At 38.8% G+C, this 20734-nt stretch overlaps 1 protein-coding gene across 1 annotated transcript; it reads left to right on the top strand.

Annotated features, from left to right (window-relative positions):
• The first annotated feature begins 164 nt into the window (after window positions 1-164).
• Window positions 165-17713, top strand: SAMM50 (SAMM50 sorting and assembly machinery component). Its single transcript, XM_040595608.1, has 15 exons — window positions 165-307; window positions 2558-2668; window positions 4032-4133; window positions 4986-5073; window positions 6182-6288; window positions 8229-8359; window positions 8569-8656; window positions 9213-9341; window positions 10123-10194; window positions 11337-11423; window positions 13844-13914; window positions 14638-14705; window positions 15542-15688; window positions 16561-16702; window positions 17501-17713. The coding sequence occupies exons 1-15, from the start codon at window positions 287-289 to the stop codon at window positions 17544-17546; spliced, it is 1410 nt and encodes a 469-aa protein (XP_040451542.1). The 5' UTR covers window positions 165-286; the 3' UTR covers window positions 17547-17713.
• The last annotated feature ends 3021 nt before the right edge of the window (window positions 17714-20734 follow it).

Raw genomic sequence — 20734 nt, 5'->3', positions numbered from 1 at the left:
CCCTGAGGCGCTTAGCGCCCCTCTCCCGCGGGGGCTGCCGTGGTGGCCCACACGCGTCCCTGTCCTGCCCTCCCTGTCACGGCGGAGCGCGCCCCCCGTCGCGCATGCGCGCCCTCTCACCGCGAGGAAGCACCGGGGGGGCACCCGCCTCTTCCCGCTCCTCCGGCCAATGGGAGGCAGGGCGGGGCTACCTGTCATGGCCGCCCCCGTGTCGCGGCCTTGAAGCGGCGGCGGCTCCCGCTTCGCACGGTCCCGCTGCCCCCGGCCGCCGCCTCCCCTTGCCGCCATGGGCACCGTGCACGCACGGGTAAGCGCCGCACCGTGGGGCTGCGGGGAGGGGCTCGCCGGAGAGCGGCACGGCGCTCGCCCCCGCCCGGGGCCTGGCCCGAAGGTCGCTGAGGGGAGAGCACGGCCTGAGGGGAGAGCACGGCCTCAGCGACCTTCGGGCCAGGCTCGGGGCGGGGGCGAGCGCCGGGCCGCTGGGGCTGGGACCAGGACCAGGATCGGGCCGCCGTGCCGTGCCCTGACTTGCCCGAGGCTCCCCACGTAGGCTTGGGTGGCAGCCGGGCAGGTAAGCGCTGTCCTGCCGGGGGCCTGCGCGGGGCCGGGCTGGTGGCAGGCGGCGGGGTAGGGACCCAGCCGGGCACGGGCTCGGCCGCCGCCGTGCTTGGAGGGGCCTGGCCCTCCCTTCCCGGAACTTTCCTGCTTTCCTGGCGACGGTCGGGGCTGACCTTACCGCAGGGGCCTGGAGAGAGCCTGGTTGTAGGAATCAAAATAGAAAAAAAAAAAAAAAAAAACCCAATAAAAAAGCCCCCTAAACACCCAAACCACTAAGCAATGAGAAACTGCCCCACAGCTGCAGGCAGCACGGTGAGAAGTGGAGTTGTAGGTTTGCACTTCCCTGGTAAACAGTGGTGTTGCTTAAAGAGCTCTGTCCTGTCTCGCACCCTGAAGCACTTGGAGACCATCCTGATGAGCTACGTGACTCTCCAAATCCATATACCATTGCTTAAAGAAGCAGCTTAAAGGTTTAAGTGTTTGTTCAGATAGGACAAGAAGTAGCGTTTGTAATGGCAACAGGAAAATTGTGTTTTAACTATCAGAAAATAATTTCAAAGAGTAAGGATACGTAGGCTCTGAAGTACTTTAGGAAGGCAGTGGGTTCTCCATGCCTCAAGGCTTTATTAGAGAAGCATTTCTCAGGATATTCTAGATTGAGCAGTCTGCTTTATGGAAAAGTGTAGGAGCATGTGTAAAACAGGTTGTGAGAGAGTCAGGCTGTATCAGTGTAAAGCAGAAAAAGGTCAGCAGTGCTGTTGACTGTAAAGCAGAGGAATTGCAGAGCAAATGTTAAGACCTTGTGAACTTAAAAGTACTTGCCCCTTAAAGTAACCGTGGGGAGCCTGCACAGGGGTGTTTAAAATTGTGATGTAGATAATTCAGGAATGATTAATGAGTGACTGACTTATTTGGAGTCTGAGAATGATCTGGGTGACTCCTCAAGATCCCAGGTACAATTAAGTCTTTTCTGTGAGCCGGTTGAAAAGCAGCAGGCTTTTACATAGTGTTTCATTAGACTGAGGGACAGCTGCCGGGTGCTTGTAAAGGCTCCAGAGTATCTCATTACCATGACTAATTTAATTTTGGTTTAAAATTTTTTTTTCTTGTATGCTTGGGTTTTGTATCCATCTGTAGTATAAACTGATACACAATATTGTGTGGATGTAGAGCGTTTCATGTTTGCCTGAAAATTACTGGGAGTGAGAGAGTATTGTGTCCTCATTTAACTTGATTCTGATATGTAATAGCAATTTACTATTCCAGCAAAACAACTATCCCTACATAATACGGCAAGTACTGTATTAGTCACTTAAGACTAAAAGTAGATTTACAGAGTTATCCAATCCTGACCTCTGCTTTTGCAGGTAACTCTCTACTCATTCATGCTTGAATCCTTTATTTTCTGATAAGTCTTATTCTAGGACTCTTTCAGGTATAGTAAATAAAGCCATGCTGTGCTGGAAACCACTTTGATTAAAATGCACACTTCTGATGGATAGGGACTGAGGTTCTTGAGCGTTACTTGGAAGGTTACTTTTAAAGGAAATATTAAAATATAAAAACATATAAATATATGTGAAGTAACATGCTGAGAACACCTTTTGTGTTTTTTTATTGTTCAACATTAACACTCCTCTCCCTCCCCAAAACCCAAACTAAGTAGTGGCACCCTGATTTTTTAGATTTTTTTTTTGTTTTTTAAAAGATAAAATAGGAAGCATGCCTTAAAAATAAGGTTATTTTGTGAAAAGTGCAAAGTATTTTTGAGAACTCATTTGGCATGGAAGCTATTCAGCTATTGTTAAAAAATTCAGCAAGCAGGTAGGTAGCAAGTGTGCTCGTCGTTCCCCTCATTTGGGTTCTTCTCTTTTAATTTTTTTCCCCTTAGGTTCTGAACAAGCACAGTATCAAGAACAATACATTTTTTTCCTTTGCAAAAGGCATAAATCATAAATCCACATACCATATTAAATTCAGTTTTCTTTTATGCTTTCAGAGCTTGGAGCCTCTTCCAATGGGTGGGCCAGACTTTGGTGCCTTGGGAGAGGAAGCTGAACTGGTTGAAGTTGAACCTGAGGCCAAGCAGGAAATTCTTGAAAACAAAGATGTAAGTACCTGTACAACATGCTCATTTTTTTCTTAAGAGAAATGCCTTGACACCCTTGCTTGCATGTTTTTCCTAAGGGAGCTTTCTAAATTATGGTTTGAGATGTGGAAGAATTAAATTTAATGCTGTGAGTTTAATCTGATGTTGTCTAGTCTCTGTTATTTATTTTTTTTCCGTACCGTAGTTGTTACTAGAATTCAGCTTTGAGTTACTAGACTTGTTTCCAGATGCTGCTTTCCCCTCTCTCTCATAAGAGATTACTGCTTCTGCAACACCGCTTAGGTGCAAACAAAGCAACTGTCCTTAATCTGCTAGAGTGCAGTATTAGCCAGCTTCGGGTAAAATGCCACCAACATGAATTATGTTGCTGAGGGAAATACTAAATTCAGCAGAGGATGGTAACTTGTTTGTTTGTAGTTTACATGTAAGAGCATGTCTGTCATGGCCCATGATATATTTAGCCAGGCTAGAGAGGTGAGATAACAACTGTTATCTTGTTAAAATTTTCCTTTCCTTTGTGCTATTCAGAATCACACTCGCTAGAAGCTTGGTAATAATGTTTTTATTTGATTATGGATATATTCTGATAGGTTTCTTTAAGCAATTTGCAGTAATGCTAGGTTGCTCTTATTCTGCTGTTTTTATTACAAGTGAATACATGAAACATTTGCAGTTGTTTTTTTTTACACCTACTCCTAAAATTGTATACACTGAAAAGGTTGAAAAAATAAGGGAAATGCAATCACTGTAGTCTATTTGTACCAGCTAACTTGGAGTGTGTTGTGATTTTTAAGATAAAATTACCTCAGATGATTATATAAAAGATGAATGATTTCAAGAAAATATAAAACCTCATAATGGAAGTGATCTTAATGTGCATTTTAAACTAGAATGCTCCAGTGGCAGTGATAATTTTAATAGTAGTTTAAATATTTATGGCTTGATGGTTGATTTGTTTTTTCCTTTAACTCTTTGCTTACGTATAGCTGATACGAGAAATGACTAACTAGTTTTGTGTTAATGTGTCTTAATATCTGGGTGTTATTTCTGCAGTGACTTTATTTGTCCTTACAACACTTATGACTAAAATCCCATCAGCTACAGTTTGTTACTGTCTCTTCTGTTACAACCAGTATTAGCTTTGGTGTTAGAGTTCTTTTTTCTTTAATTTTCATGTTAAGGGAACAACTTTGCACGATTGTCAGTAGCACTGATTTCTGATAATGTAGGTTAGCAGTGACTATCCTAGGAATCTATATGTTTTTTCATTTGGACAACAATATTTTTGTGTGTGTTGGTGATTTTTGATACTCGTTATTAGATTCAAATTAAGTATTTGTGTTTAAACATCTGTTCTGTTTAGGTGGTAGTTCAGCATGTGCACTTCGAAGGACTTGGAAGGACCAAAGATGACATTATAATGTATGAAATCTCTGATGTTTTCAAGGCTAAAAATCTCATTGATGTAAGTACTGTAGTAGTATCAGACCTCCTGTTTAAAAATTCAGGTTACTATTTTCTCTTTTTCCTGCTTTTGGGAGACTCCCTTCAGATGTGGGGCAACTTTGTCAAATCTTATGATGATTCTGATCTTGTGATATGAAAGCCAAACTTAAATATGAAATACTGGCAGGTACTGCATTTTCTGATTTGTTCAGCTCACGTTGTGAGGTGGCTAACAGTACTCTCGGATACTTTCTCAGCTTCATTCCTTCCATTTGAGAATTGCTAACCGTGCAGGTGACATTTTCAGTTAATTTGCTAAAGATGAATTACTGGATCTCAGCACAGATGATTGATACCAATCTCCACAATGGGTCAAAGTGGGAGTTAGGCTGTATGTCCTTCCAGTTTTAGGTGGTGACTCCTTCTGGAGTATGGCTGGCAATTAGACCTGTAAATTGGTCTACATTTAAACAGATTAGGGTGTTTGGGTTTTTTGCCAAAAGCATGGGGCCTGTAAATAGGTGTATAAGTTTTAACTGCTGAAACCTGTTTGAGTAATAGGTTTAAATATTAAAACAATTAGGAAGCATACTAGCAAAAGGTAGGAATTAAGCCAGATGCTCTGGGTTTAATTTATTTCTTTATCAATTCAAGTGTTAAAAGTGGCTGTGATATGTTTTGAAGGTACATATATGTGTCTTTGTACACAAAATCTGTGAATATTGTATAACTTAGCTGCATTTTAACTATTTTATCCTAGTTATTTTTTGGTAACCTGAAAGACTCAAGTGGAGTAGATGATCTTTGGAGGTCCCTTCCAACCCAAATTATTCCATGATTCCATGACTAAGCTACTTGTCTCATCCTGTAGGTGATGAGAAAATCACATGAAGCGCGTGAAAAATTGCTTCGTCTAGGAATCTTTAGACATGTAGATGTTCTGATTGATACCTGTCAAGGTATGTATCGCCTCATGAATCCTCACCTGTTTTGTCACACACATATGGACACGTGCTTGCTTATAATTTATATTTCCCCGTGTAAGAGGCTGGACATTTTTTGTGTATATAACTTACTTTCTCATATACCTTTACATATCTTACATGTACATTTAGGTGTGCTACATATACGAATGTATGTGTCTACATCCATTATCCTTATGAAGATGTACTTGCATGTGTGTCTGCGTATATGTGTGTGTATATAAATACTACTTGTATACATGCAAAAATGAGTGTATTTCCAGCACTAAAATAATTCCAGTACACATCTCTCAGTCCAGAGTTTCAGAGGAACACTTGAGGAAAAACTTGAAGATGTGTCCTGTACTTCCATGTATTACACATCCCATTACTGACATTATATCAGCACATCCTTGGTGCTTAAGGAAATGCTAGTAACTGGATCAGTGCTTGTGAATAAAAATTGGCTTGTATGATATATGGGGCAGTTGAATGTGTGCAGGCTTCACAGTAACGCTCAGTTGGTATTCCCAGGCTTGTGGCTGCTTTTCAAACTCATTGTTGTTCTCTTCAGCAGAGAGGGAAGTTGTGTTACTGAGAAGGAAATGCATTGCAGTCCCACAGGTTGCTGGTGATGGGATTCTGTCCCATTTGCTTCAAGGAGAATTAGGTACCCTTGACGGGTGTGTTTTGGAACAGCTGCCATAGCCAGAGCCCTGAGGGAACTGTGTGGTTTCTGTTGATCAGCACTTACCTGCAAAATGCTGGGAGCCCTGCCCTAGTGATAGCATTGTTCTTGCCATGTTTTTAATTTCTGTTTATTCTAATATAAGAAGTTGTGTACATCTTTTGTTTTTAGTGGGTAAGTAGCAAACAGGTGTTAACTATTTCATAATTAAACTAACATGTTGATGATTAAAGCCAGGCATGCTATGATGGCATGTATCCACTCATATCCAAAGGACATCTTTTTCTCAAGCCATTTTTCTTTGTAATGTGGACTTTTATTGTAATTGAATTCAACCAGTTTTCAAGTAATTCAAGTCACCTTCCGTGGTTTTTGAATATCTCTTTAAAGATAACATACTTTTTTTTGTTTATGTAGGAGATGATGCCCTTCCAAATGGTTTAGATGTAACTTTTGAGGTAACAGAGCTGAGAAGACTAACTGGAAGTTATAACACTATGGTTGGCAACAATGAAGGCAGTATGGTATGGATAATTTCAAATAATTATTAATTCCTTTTGATATTTGTCTGTCTTTTGTGTTTCAAACCTAGCAAGGAATTTGGTGATCCAAGCCAAATTATTTTCTTGATCCAGCTTTACTGAGGCTTGGCCAGACCCTTGTCTCTAAAGAGTCTTTGTATTAGTCATGCTTTCATTTAGCAAAAGCCTATTTTGAGCTAGGGAAGAATGCTGTAACTTCCAACTCAGTATGTTAATTCTTAAAATGCTTTACGTTATTTCTTGATAATGTTTAAGATGCTTTGTCTACTGGAGCAATTAGTAAGGAGTTTAGCATTTAGTTTCTGTGAGATCTATTTAAAGTGTTTTTCTTCTCAGTTGAAATGCTTTGTATAGGACTTAAAAATTGTTCTTGTTTTTCACTGTTTTAGCCCAATACCAGTTATTCTGAGCTGCAAAGGGTAAGGTTTCCTAGAACCATATAAACAGTGGAACTTGTTCCCCGCTGGATTCAGTTAAGGATGCATCACATTAAAAATCTTGTGTGAAAAATGTTTACCAGTTGGCGCAAAAAAGTAACAGCTGTGCTGCTGTTCTGTTAATGTCCTTTTAACAGAAGTGCTGGTGTAAGCAGATGGTGCTTTCAGGTGCTCATTCTTGCACCCTTCCTACCTTCTCATGTGCACAGTGCAGCTGTGCCTGGGACTGGTAGATAAGCCAGATCAAGGGACTCATCCTTTTCTTCTTAGAGGTATTTTTAACCTGGATAAGATTCTGTATGACTCAGGTGATGGTATTTTGTAGGTGCAAGGAGAATAGGAAATTAGTGAGTTGAGAGCTGCTTATGCAGCTCTGCTGCTAAGAGCAATGTCCAGAGGATCATGACCCGAATGAAACCAGTGGGGAGTCCTCCTTGTTGGTTCTAGTATCTTTGAAAACAGCCTGAAAGCTACTTTGGTTTCTTTTGTGCTCAGCTTCCCCTGCCATTTGATTTTAATTCTACAGCAAAGCAAAACACTTGAGTGATGTAAAAGCATGACTCTTACATGCTGGTATTGGCAGCAGAGATTGTTTGCTGAAAAGTTGAATAGATTTGACATTTATTCTAATGCCTAAAATTCATCTGAAGCCTATAGATCTAGTATTTCATCCTAATAGCCCTTTCTGGTTAGTTGGATAATTGCATAGTAGCCATCATCACAAAGTTCAGGTGACTGTTTTGCTTCCAATAGCTGTTAGACAGAGGCAGTCAGGATTTGGTAGCTTTTTTATGCTCTTTTAAAATAGAGCACTCCACAATAGAACAGTCCTCATAGTGTCCGTGCTTGGAGGAAACCTGCCCTATCCTTTCTGCCAAAGGGCCAAGTACTGCCAAAGGGATGTAAGAAATTTATGTTGGAACAGGCCAAAGTGTTTGACTAGTTTCTGGAGAGTTGTAATGGTATGTTGTAGTGCTGTCAGGACTGATTGCAAGAGTATCTTGTTACTAGAAATAAAATATGGAGAAGTGACTCTGTAGTGATAATTTTCCATTGGGTTATTGCTGAGGTTCCAATGAACCCTACCTGATGGGTACTTTTCCTGATGATCAGCTGGAAAGTCTGCAGTTGGTAGAGCAGCTGCTTATTATGCCAGAGACTTATTCTCCTGGGCTTTGAGACTGGCTGGGATATTTTTCTTGATGTAATAGCAGTACTGATGGTACACCAAGAATGCAGATGAAGTCAGTAGCTACTGGACAGCAATAAAAAGTGGATGATTAACTGTAACTTGTGCTGTTGTGATGGCTTTTGCTGCCAGTGCAAAAAGAAATCTAACTTAAAAGAAAAACACATTCAGTTGCAGCTATTTTTAATGTCTTCATTTTTCATTCTCATCATAGATATGCTTGCGTTCAGCATATGGTTAAGATGCAAGACAACAAACTGTGAAATGCTGTGAGGGTTTTTTTTTATTTTCTATAGGTACTTGGGCTCAAGTTCCCAAATCTCTTTGGACGTGCAGAAAAGGTAACCTTCCAGTTCTCCTATGGAACAAAGGAAACTTCATATGGCCTGTCATTCTTCAAACCACAGCCTGGAAACTTTGAAAGAAAGTAAGGGATGCATTTTTGAGTACTACTCTTTTTTTAGTGAAGGAATATAAAACAATTAATAAGATCTTCCAGTGAGTAGTAATTAAATGTATTTCTTTCCTGAGGGTCTGTTAATAATGTAGCAGAGCTAGTTTCTTAAGTTTTTGTGATAAACCTCCACTTAATTACATAGTTTCACTTTCAAACCTACCAGTAATGTTGTGTTTCAGTTTTTCAGTTAACCTGTATAAAGTAACTGGACAGTTCCCTTGGAGCTCTCTTCGTGAAACGGATAGAGGAATATCAACAGAATTCAATGTAAGTGTAGCACAAGGGTTTGTGGAACACATGCTTCATTTAGATTTAATTCGGGTCACAGATGGCTTTCACAAATATTTGGTTTACTTTTTTAATGATTGAGACACTTGTGCATAGGGCTAACTTGTCATTATTTGAAAGAGGTCAGCAATTTTAAAATGACAGAAGTAATACACCTTAGTCTTTCTGCTAGAATTCAATCTTATTTTGGCCATATAAAAATACCAGTGTGTTTTTCTCCAAAATTTTAATGTTTAAAGTGTGATTTCAGAGAGGCAGCTTGTTGCCTAGCTCACTTTATCAGCCCAATTCAAGATACTTTTCATTTGGGTTGGATTAAGTAGTGTGTACCTACTTGGAGAAACTCTCTTGGCTGGAGCAGAATTAGTATTACTCTGAAATGAAAAAGGGTTTCTCTCAGATCCAAGAAGCTTGGAAAGAAAAAGCATAGAATCTTATAAAAAAAACTTCAGAGAGAAAGATTTTTCAGGGAAATGTTTATTTTAATTTTGTAGCAAGATTTTTTAAAATTTCTTACTTAATTCTTCATTTGTAGTTTCCAATCTGGAAGACGAATCACACACTGAAGTGGGAGGGCGTGTGGAGAGAGCTTGGCTGCCTTGCTAGAACAGCATCCTTTTCTGTTCGAGAAGAAAGCGGACACTCTCTTAAATCTTCTCTCTCTGTAAGACTTTTTGATGATAATTTTTAAAACACATTATTTTGAGTCATCTAATACTTACGAATGAACTGAAGGAGCTTTTTGTCGTAGTGGGTACTATGCTTTACTTCAGACATCTTTTGCTGGGTTTGGTCATTCACACAGAGCCATCCAGGAGGTCCAGAGAGAAAACGTATTTTCATAGTTGGCTCTTGCGTTTTGACTGTGGCATAGGCTGGCTTGTTCTTTCTGCAGGGCCTCCTTCTGTCTCATCTGCTTTCTCTTTTTGCACAATTGTCTTATTTTCTGGAAGATGAGATCAGTAAATTTCCTCATCCTAGAGTTGCTGTGCCCTTTGTAAATATTCTTTCCTACCTATAGTAGTTTTTGGTCACTTGCCATCTTTAACTTGTAGCTTAGAAATTGTAGGAGATAAACTATTTGCAGGTTACTGTCACAAAATTGATGATTTACACTGGGGCATTGTTGCTGCTGTATTTCTGGTGTGTACCATGCCCAAAAGATACAAATGTATGCATTTCATGTAGCCTCTAAATTCAAAACTAAGTTAGTCTGTAGGTCCTGTGTTAACAGTTGGACTTGATGATCTTAAAGGTCTTTTCCAACCTAAATGATTCTGTGATTCTACGTTATTCGCAGATCTGTGAAGCTGCACTAGCCTTAGCTGGAGCTGTGGTTGTCTTCCACTGTTTGCACAGGTTTTGAAGGAAAATACTAGTGTCACTCTGTGGTATTCAACAGATATGAGAACCTAAAAATATTTTTTTGATTTTTTTTTTTTCAGCATGCCATGGTAATTGATTCCCGGAACTCCTCAATCTTGCCAAGACGAGGGGCTTTGCTGAAAATTAATCAGGTAGTATTAAGTGACTTATGCTATTACTGTATTTATATCTGTAAGTGTGTTTGAGTAAGTCTTAATTTACCTAATTGATGTTCATCTTAGAAATGTCTAAAGATAGAATTCAATCGTAAATTGACTAGGAGACAGTGATGACCGGTATTTACTTTTGATTTTTACAGTGTGTGACACTTAAAATCATGAAACCTTTTTTATGATGGCAAATTTTCATTTGTATACCATTTGGTCAAACAGCACCTCCATTTTATCTTGCCATTAGCAGTAAATTATTTACTCACTGAGATATATTATCCCTTACAGTATTTACTCTACACTTTCCAGTAGATATTAGTCCTTGTTTTCTAACACTGTAATGTGAGACTACCAGACCGTGGTCCTGTTGCTACTTACAAAGTTTGTAAGTCTTAGAATTAAAAATGAGAGACGGGGTAAAAAGAACTCTCAACGCCATACACATGAATCATTTTGGCACAGAAAATGTTTTTCACTCTTACTAGTTTCAGAGCTTTTAGAAAAGCTGGCTTTTCTGCTGTATGGGTTAAGACTTCAGAAGCATTAACTTCTGCGATGCTTTAGAAACAGATTGTTTTGAAATGCCATTGGGACTCTGTGCTGTTCCTGTTAAGTGCTACTGTTCCTGTAAGCAACAGTGAAGTATTCTGAGTCAGAAAGGTGTTATAATTCAGGGTTTAGATAACAAATTATTTGTTAGATGCTGCCTCTAACACTGATTCAGTCACTTCACTTGTTATTTTCAAATTGCATTGGTGGAATGCAACTGTCTGGGTCTTCAGCCCTGCTTTAGTACATTTGAAATCTTATTCGATCTAGGTAAATACAGTAAGAGTTTTGATTTTGGGTGCTGAATTTTCCTGCTCCATTTTATTTTGCTGTCATATACAAAATGGCTTAGAAAGCAATAGCTTGGTTTAATATTTGGAAGAGAAAAATGCAGCTCATTGTTCTGAGGGTCATGCAAGGTTTTTCATTGACCCAAAATTCTGTTGTCTTTCCATACCAGTATATCTGTATTTCTTGTACAGAAAACACTGCCTATGCTGATGCAGATATGATGAACCGTTAGAGGGAAGAAACATGTAATACCCATTACAGCTTTCATAAACATGTCTTTACAGGAGTTGGCTGGCTATACAGGTGGAGACGTGAGCTTTCTGAAAGAGGATTTTGAATTTCAGTTGAATAAGCAACTCATCTGGGATTCGGTAATTTTTTTAAGGATATTTTAGTAATTAATCTGAGTTAGCAAATTAGATTATTGAATCTGTGTCTATGATGATTTTTCACCATGGGTTAGAAAAAGATTGTGGAAGTAAAAGATGGATGGCATAGATATCTTGATTTGTTTTTTTGAAAGTGAAAGCCTCTTATTTTTAACCTGATGTTCCTGGCATGTGCAGTCACTTGAGAAGTGGGCATTCTGGAAAGAACAGCTTGTTTGACAGTTAACCATATGAACTCTTTTCCTTTCAGAAGTAATGTTGGGCATGTCTGTTCTTTGTGATCTTTCTTGAGTGATTTTTCAAAAACTTATTACAGCCTTGGTTATGAATATTCTGACTAATCATGGTTTAGATTTCTTTTGTCATTGTAAATTATGAATATATGACTACCAATTTTGGTATCGTGGCATGTAATTACTTCTGCTATGTAAAATTATTGGGAAAGAATGGGAAGACTGATTTCACTACAACACTAAGCTTGCACTACAACATTTTGTGCACAATGAAAAACTTAAGTTCCAATAAAAAAGAAACATGTTACCATGAGAAGTTTGTATGAGACCCCAGTCTGCCACCCCATAGGCAGAACACGTCACAGATTTTATGGTGTGGTGTCTGTGTTAGTGCATTGGTTTGCAGTCACTGCATGGTTTTGAAATAAATTCCTATATCATCACTTAAAGACTGGGTTTGGTTGGCAGAGCAGTTCTTGTGTATACTACCTAGATTTCTTTCAGAGGAAATGACAGGATAACTCCAAGTTCATGTTTAAAGAACTTCAGCTGCTTATGAGAACATAGAGACCTTAAGTTTCGAGTGGCTTTAACAGCACAGACCTAGTATTAGGTGGAAATATTTTTTTTCTGCTTAGTGAAATAAGAATTTCAATATATCCTAGAAATACTTCTGTCTGTATTTAGAAAGAATTTCATCATCACATGGAGATGGTGCAGTAAGTTCTTGTCTCATAGCTGAATGGGGAATTAAACAGCAACTTCTGTTATGAAGATTAAAAAATCAGAGGGTTACAATATTTGCATCCCAACATACTGACAAAAAACAAAAAAGCATTGAGAAGATGTCTACCTCTTGATAGTTTTTATAGAAGTACACTAATGATGAAGAACTTCTAGGAGACTGGAAGAATCTTAACATGCCAACAGTACAACTGAAAAACTCCAAACTACTTCCATAGTGCAGATACTAACCAACTGATGCTGGAAGGATCTGTCAGTCTGCTGTTTCCTGCTTTTATTCTGAGGCGACTCAGTGCAATGAAGTTCTTGGGTTAGACCAATGAGGCCAACACAGAAGGGCATTTTAAGGCTCTTTGCTGTACCCCTTTCTTATTACACTGTATTTGCACCTTCCATATGGTGGAAGAAAGGGCGTTGCCTGATAAGCGTACTTGTAATCATCTTATATTTATTTGCTGACCTTCAGCTGAGAAAGATGGCGTATTCTTCTATGAAATAATTTAATGGCTTCATGGCTTTGCTTTTTCCCATGACTGCTAATATGCCTACATTGTGAATGAAAGTGAAGCATGTCTCATCACGTGGTGTACATAATTTTATTATCACCCATTGTTCATGAGTGTAGACTTGCGTGGAACTGACTTTTGCATATGCTGTACGCTGCCTGATGAGCTTATGTCTGATAATGGCAGGCAGTATTTATCATCTGCAAAATTTTGTATCATCTGGGGACTCTCAGGGCAGAAGGTAGCAGGAGGGTGCTGTAAAATTAGAGACATTATCCAATACCTTCAGCCTAAGTATTGACAATAGATCTTACCATCTGGCAGTAGTACTTCTACTTGGTACGCAGGCAGCAAGCGATTAAATGTATTTGTTATAGTGATTAGCTCCCAAGAATTACTGTATAGATAACTACTTAGTATATGTGTTTGATGTCAGTACAGTGAGTTGCAGAAGGTGGTTTCATTTAATTATAAGGCTAATTTACAGACAGTTAATAATTGTACGGTTTTTGGTAGCTATACGTTGGACTTAGCCTCCTGTGGGTTTAAAATTGCCAGGAGTAATTTATGTCAGCAGTGTATTCTTGAAAATGAAAAAAAGTCATGAAAATGCATAAGAAAATAGGAGCTTGATGAGTGTTCCCTTCAGCTATTGTGAAAGCAGCACTTGGTTCAAATCTGCTGCATTGACTTCCTCAAGATGTAGCACCATATGAAAGAAAGAGGGCAGCAATGATCAAGAGTTCCCTGAAAATACCATTACTGATGGTGTGATATCCATGCGTATGCTGTGATCATCTGCAACTTTGTCAGACTAATGAGAACTCTGCCAGTTACTGAGCAATGAAATTTTACTAAGAGTGTTTTTGGGGAAATTATGTAATACATATTAATAAACAACTTCTTTTTCTCTCCAAAGGTATTCTCAGCATCGCTTTGGGGTGGAATGCTAGTACCTATTGGAGAAAAGCCATCCAGTATAGCTGACAGGCAAGTTCTTTAAATGTTTCTTTATGTTTTTCAGTCAACCCAGGTAATGTATAAAGAAAACTCTATAGTAGAAGAGAGAAGCAGTAGTAGTTCTGGTTCTGAGGAGATTAAAATGTTTCTAGTTAGCTTTAATTGCATGTTAGTATTCAAGCCATGCCTTCTGGTTTTGATTTTTGTATTAGGTTAGTCTAAATTTGTGATTTGCTACATGGTATCTCTGCCTGCCAATATTTGTGGTTACAAAATGATATTTACTATCTGCAAAATTTTGTGTCAGGCATATGTAAAACTGTAGGTGTTTTTAGAAGTAAAGCCTATTGTAACTACGGTGGCTTTTTAGACAATTTTGCCTTCTAATGCCTGTGTTTAAATAAATCATTTAGACTTACATTTATTTACAGTAAATACTAGGTGTCAACTTCACATGTGATAGATCTTAACTACAATATTTCTGATTCTTTGGTGCTGAGAATCTTTCTGCTTTGATCTTTGTAAGTAACGGAAGACTGATTTTTATTTTTAATACTTCTATTTATTTTGATTTTTTTGCAAATACGTGGTTTAGATTTAGATATGATTTTTTATATTTCTTTAAATAGACTTTACTAAATGCGTTACAAAGTTACCTGTAACTCTGAAAAGCAATGTTAGAGGTATGGCTAGGTATTTTCAAATACATCCTTTCAAGTGAAGCATTAAATTAAATTTGACTGTATTCACTAGGTTTTACCTTGGTGGACCAACAAGTGTGCGTGGATTCAGTATGTACAGCATTGGACCGCAGAGTGAAGGTCTGAAACTTTTACATCCTGCTCCTCTGACAATACTGTAAATATCAGTGTGTGACAGTCTCCAGTTCTGTCCCCAAGCTTTGTATATCTTAAAAATCATTGCACTCATTCTGCACTTTTAATCTGAGAAGTGTTATGTCTTTGATCTGTCCTTATATATTAGTTCACAATGGAATAAAGCCCAGTAGTTCTTCATTAAGCCATAAGCTAATTTTGTAAACCAAGTGCGTTGTTCAGACTTGCATACTTCCAGTATGTCACTTTAATTAGTAAGCAATCTTCAAGTTGAAAAAGTTCCTGAATGATGGTTATAGCAACAGTCACGTTCAATCTCTGTGTGATACAGCATATGTTCAGGGAGCTTAGGGGAAAGATTACATGATGAACAAAGGTGTTTTGACAGCCAGAAGCTTCCTCAGTTCTATTCCTTACCCTGCTGATGACCTGCTATTATCAGTGGATTCAGTATTCAGTATATTTTAAAACTAATAACTTAATTGCATAAATTTCCCGTTTTTAAAATGAAGGCAAGTATTTCAGAGATGTTCAGGAGGTAGTCTCTGATGAACCACAAGTAGGTGTGTGCCTCAGGCTGTTCCAGTGAGGGAATGAAGCAAAAGGGCACTTCACTTGGTAGGTTGAAAGAATTGCGTAAGTGTTAATTTTTTTACTTGATAGTGGTGAGGTTGGAGAGAGCTAGAAGCAAATGGCAAGAGTTGTAAAGGATAGAAGTGTAATGTAAAACAACTTAAGGATGCGTTCTCATACCTTTAACAACTGGTTCTTTTAATATATTCCACAGTAAATGTTTTTATCTCAACATTTTACCTAAATAGGTGATTACCTGGGAGGAGAAGCCTACTGGGCTGGAGGCTTGCATCTGTACACCCCTCTGCCTTTCCGGCCAGGCCGGGGAGGGTTTGGAGACCTTTTCCGAACACATTTCTTCCTTAATGCCGGAAACCTCTGCAATCTCAATTATGGTAAGACTCGATAGAATTGTATACAACAAAACCTGCTTGTCTACATATGTAAAAGTAAAAAGATGATGAGAGCTGTTCTGTGCCTGTTTACTCAGAAGCAGTTTGTTTACTATGTATATTTTGGTGCCTGTCAAAAAGCTGCTGCTATTAACTTGTATATTTGACAGATTGGCAGTATTTTTTTTAGCTTTTTACAGAAAGTCTAGCACAACTTGTGGAAAAGAGAGCTGGGGTGGTGACAGTAGTATCTGTGAATTGGTGAAGTTCAGAGACCAGTGTGGTAATTGATTTATACCTGCTGCTTACACCGTTCTGAAGGGAGATTGGAAGATGATGTTTTAGTGGGATTCCAGTGTTTACTGGGATTAACTAAATAAAAAGTGGTGGCATTAGAGTGTAGATGCGGGTGTGGTAGCTGATGTGCCTTCGGGGTTTTTTTCTCCCATCACCAATTGTGTATGACTTTTCAATATAATTTCAGTTAATTTTGGGATATAGTGTTTGATGTCTGCCTCGCTTGATGGAAGAGAGGTGGCGTCCGTATGGGAGTGAAACACTTTATGCACAATTGAAAAGCAGATTAATTAACTTCAAAACTAATAGAGACCCACTAAAGACATTTACGTGTTTGGTACTTGTTTCCAGATTCATGCAAGTAGGTACCCTGCGATGGGAAATGAAGATCAACCAGCAAAACCATAGTAGTTTGAGTCCAAGGTACTTGGCATTTGAGAGTTGTGGGTAGTACATACATTTTGAATCTGCAGGAGATGCTCCTAAGTAGTGTGTCTTCTACCTCTGAAAACCCAGTTAGCCTTTGACCACCCTGACAATCAACTTTGATGCTTGTTCTGCTGCTGGTTTGCTTTCAGGTGATGGTCCCAGAGCTCATCTGCAGAAGCTGGCAGAGTATATCCGGTGGTCTTACGGTGCCGGCATAGTGCTTCGACTTGGAAACATTGCTAGATTAGAGCTTAACTACTGTTTCCCCATGGGAGTACAGTCCGGTGACAGGTTAGTTTTTTACACCAATTTTGTTAGTTAACTGGTTTTAAAGATTACTGCACTTCTGTCTGGTTTTGTCAGAGAGAATTGCTGCCTTTTAATTTTGTTTGCTCTTTGCCAATTTAGAGATTTTTCAGCACTTGATACTCTTTTTTCAGATCTCTATATTCCTGTTGGTTTCACAGTACTTCTTGGTTTAAGATTGTGTTTGTCAAGTTTCAAAGTTCAAACTTGAGATCAGCTGTTGAAATGTCTGAATAGCTGTGTAGCAGATTTTGTTTAGGTGAAATGATCGCTCAAACAGCTCATGGGATTTTCTTGAGCCTTCCAAAATCAAATGATCAGATAAATACCTAGTTTAATATCTTTGCTTGAAGAACAAAAACAAGATTAACTATAAAGAGAAAGGGAGAACAAATTAATTTGTTAGCAGCCAGTTATCCTACATCAAGCAAATATTACAGTACACAGTAAAAAAAGCTTCAAGGAGCCTGTTCTTGCCTGTGAATACTCTGTGAGATACTCTGTATTTTGTATAGGACTTGGATTATGCTTCTACCTGTCATTCATGTGAAATGTGAATAATGGCAATTTGAAAACTATGGTTTTTACTTTGCAGATGTAAATACTCCATATGGATGACAGATTGGCAGGGTATTTATTTTAAAAAGCCTTTATCAGCTAGTATTTGTATTGTAACTTCCCAAAGATTGAAAAGCTTGGGAAATTGAGGATAGGGAGAATTGATTTTAATTTCATCAGTAACTTACCTATCACTTACGTTGTTTATTATTTGTTTCTTTTCAGGATATGTGATGGTGTTCAGTTTGGAGCAGGAATCAGATTTCTATAATACTCAAACATTTTTACATCATTTTATGAAACCATGTTCTGTAATTGAAATCAAGACTATAATGTATCTCAATGTGGTCTAACTTTTTTCTTGAAATACAGATATACATCTGAATGATTTACCTCTCAGACTCCACAAGAAACTACATTAAAGAATTATGCTCTAAAGGTTCATTGTATCTCTGATTCTTATCAAAGAGGAGAGTGTTTGTAGGGTTCTAGCTACTTTGACTTACAGCTTTTAGTTGTTGTTGTTACTTGAATATATGAGAGTTGTGTCAGAAATTGGCTCTTGGATATGGTTTGCATGATCATAGATGCCATTGGCCTGTATAGCCTTCAGTCTTCCAACCACAATTCTCACAACTGGTGGGATGACCAAGTGTGAATATGGGTGGAGCAGAAATTAAGGGGGAACAGGTTTTGTCCATCATCAACTTCTGTCAGCAGATAACCCTGAAAAAATTCTGTTAATGCATCAGAAACTGTTTTGGACCAATAATGACTGTAAGTGAACCAAAATGTTCTCCTTTGAATATATTTCTTTATTGTAAATCATCTATATTTAAATACCTCCTACAATCTGAATTGCATACTGTAAAAATTCAAGTTGGTGCTCTAGCACAGTAAATACTAAAATTCAAAAATAACTTTGAAAGGTTCAGGGGTCTCAACTGTGAGGCAGTTGGGAATGTTTTAATGTTCTTAGTGAAGCCATTGATGTGGGTCTTGTGAACATCTTTTTGTAGCAGTTGCAAAAAGGGATGTCTAGACATGTGATCATGTGATACTACCTGGTTTGCTTTTGTGTGAGAGGCGTGCCTCTCTACTGACTTATTTCACTGCTAATTTCTCTTAAAAGTGACCTCCTGCTTTATCACTCGGCATGTATTCCAGTTTCTGTACGGTTGGACTAATTCACTAGTTTAGTCCTAACAACTCATCTTTGAGGATAGTTACGTACTAATTTTTTTTTACTATGTATTAATCCTGGGATGTCATCCTAAGAGGATCTGAACGTAGAATTCACTTTCCCTGCCTTTAAATTTACTTTTTTTTGGTTATTAAGTGTTGGCAAATTTAAAATCTTACTACAAAGAAGATTCTGGGAGAGTAGAACAGAAATACACAAGCTATTATACTCCTGATTTCTTCTACTGAGCTGAAGACACAGGCTTTGGACATACTGGCATGCTACTTGTCTTGGCTGAATGCTGTCAGGACTGTCATGAAATCTTGCTGCCAGTCAGGCTGGCACTAAGACTCCACTCCAGTTAAAGACACCACAGTTTTATATTGCTTTAGCATTGGTATGATTACTGTTGCTGCAATATAGTAACTAACGGTTTATGTTGGTAACTGGCTTCCTAGATCTGCCTAGTTTTGCAGAGGTTCGCTTGACCTAACATCCTTCCCTTAGAAAGTTGCAGCAGCAGCAGGCTCGCAGATGTTCAAAACAGAAAATTGTGTGAATGATGGAAGTCAGGTCTATTTAAAATACCAAAATTTAATATACCCCCCCCCCCTTTTTGGTGTGTGTGTATCTAACAGCTACTCTAGCAAATACATAGTAAAAAAAAACATTTCTGATGATTTTTATTGTTACAAGATAAAATGTGACACTATGTCAAGAATGTCAACAAATGTTACTAGTTTTCCTCCAGCACTTATCTATGTTTTGACATACAAAAATATTTTTAATGGGAAAGTTTAGATACCATAATACTGTTAGGATTTTTTCCTAGGAGTTCAAAGTTCGTTTTGGTCCTTTTCATAAAATGAGATGTATTCTTTGCCTTAAGAATGTTTTCCTGTGCACATTGTTTATCACTAAAGGCTGCTCCAGTGTAGCACTTGGATACTACACAAGAGTGCCCTCAGCAAGTATCAGTTGCCCATTTCAGAGGGCACAGTAGTCTTTCCGAGTTGAGCAGGCCTACAGAAACAGCCTTCACCTTGGTCTTGCATGCTGAGAAGCAGCTAGTCCACAATTAAGTTTTGAAAGAACTGTGATCTATAAGGGATGAATGGAGGAAACTGCTGAAGTGTGAAGAGGCCTTTCAAGCGCATCCTGACAGACCACGCTGTACCACACCCCACAGAATTGTCCAGGGAGAGTAAAGAGAGGAAAATGTTTCCTTTACCTGGGTCACTGTTTCCCCACCTGTATTGCACCACATTGAAAGGTAACTTTTTTATGGTATATAACAGGTGCACAAAAGCTATCACAGTATCTAAAGTATTCATGTATTCCTCTGGAAGCAACATCTGGATTATGCAGTTAGTCCTATAGAATATTGGTATGCTTAATCCCATTTGAAATTTGTCGCAGAGACTCTAATAATGAGGATGGATAAGACAGAAATCGGAATCCCACTAGAAGCTGCTGTCGTGCTGGGCAGGCTCGGTGTCAGAACAGCTCTGGACAGATGTGAACTGATTCTTCTCTTGGCTGATTGTGTTTCTGGCCAGAGTGTATCTGAAAGAGTAGAAGGTCTAAGGGTATGGCCTGCAGTCATAACTGTGATTCAAAAGCGTGGCTATCGCTTTACCTATTGACTAGTTAAGATGCTCTTGCTTTTATAGCCATGCCCACGGTTAGGGACAGTAAGACGCTGATAAATACCTTCAAATGGTGCACCTGAAGTGCCCACCCACATGCTTGTGGACGCTTTTTATGTGAATGGTGCTGAGGCTGCAAATACCATCTGAAGTGCAGAGTTTCTTCAGCTGTGTTGTAACTTTACTGTTTGCAATCCTTTCTAGGGGCTAAAGGTGGCCTGGGGAGGAGAGGAGAGCTTTTGGGGACAACGTCTGCATGGTATTGTTGCTATAATGGGGGCAGTGATGTGTCGGAAGCAGAGCTAATTGTATCACCAGTTCTCAGGTGGTGGGCGATTCCTTGGAGCTGTTCTACTTCCATTAAAAAGTTGAAAATAAAGAGCATATTTGGAAGGTCTGGTGGTATTGGGTACTTGCTAATGAGCAAGCTGCTAGGGAGCTTCAGGGGAAGGTGGAAGAGGAAATTGGGAGGTTGTTAGAACGTAAGGGGCCAGTTTGCCGCCATCTTCTTAAAAGCATAACTGTATTTGATTTAAAAACATAACCTTTAAAAATAAAATACAATGCTGACCTCAATAATACAGAAGCACGCTTCAACATAAGTACGTTTGCTGTTCTCTGTGTGTT

This window comes from Falco naumanni, chromosome 5 (genome assembly GCF_017639655.2).
Source record: "Falco naumanni isolate bFalNau1 chromosome 5, bFalNau1.pat, whole genome shotgun sequence".
Classification (NCBI taxonomy): domain Eukaryota; kingdom Metazoa; phylum Chordata; class Aves; order Falconiformes; family Falconidae; genus Falco; species Falco naumanni.
This window is presented reverse-complemented; position numbering and strand designations above follow the sequence as displayed.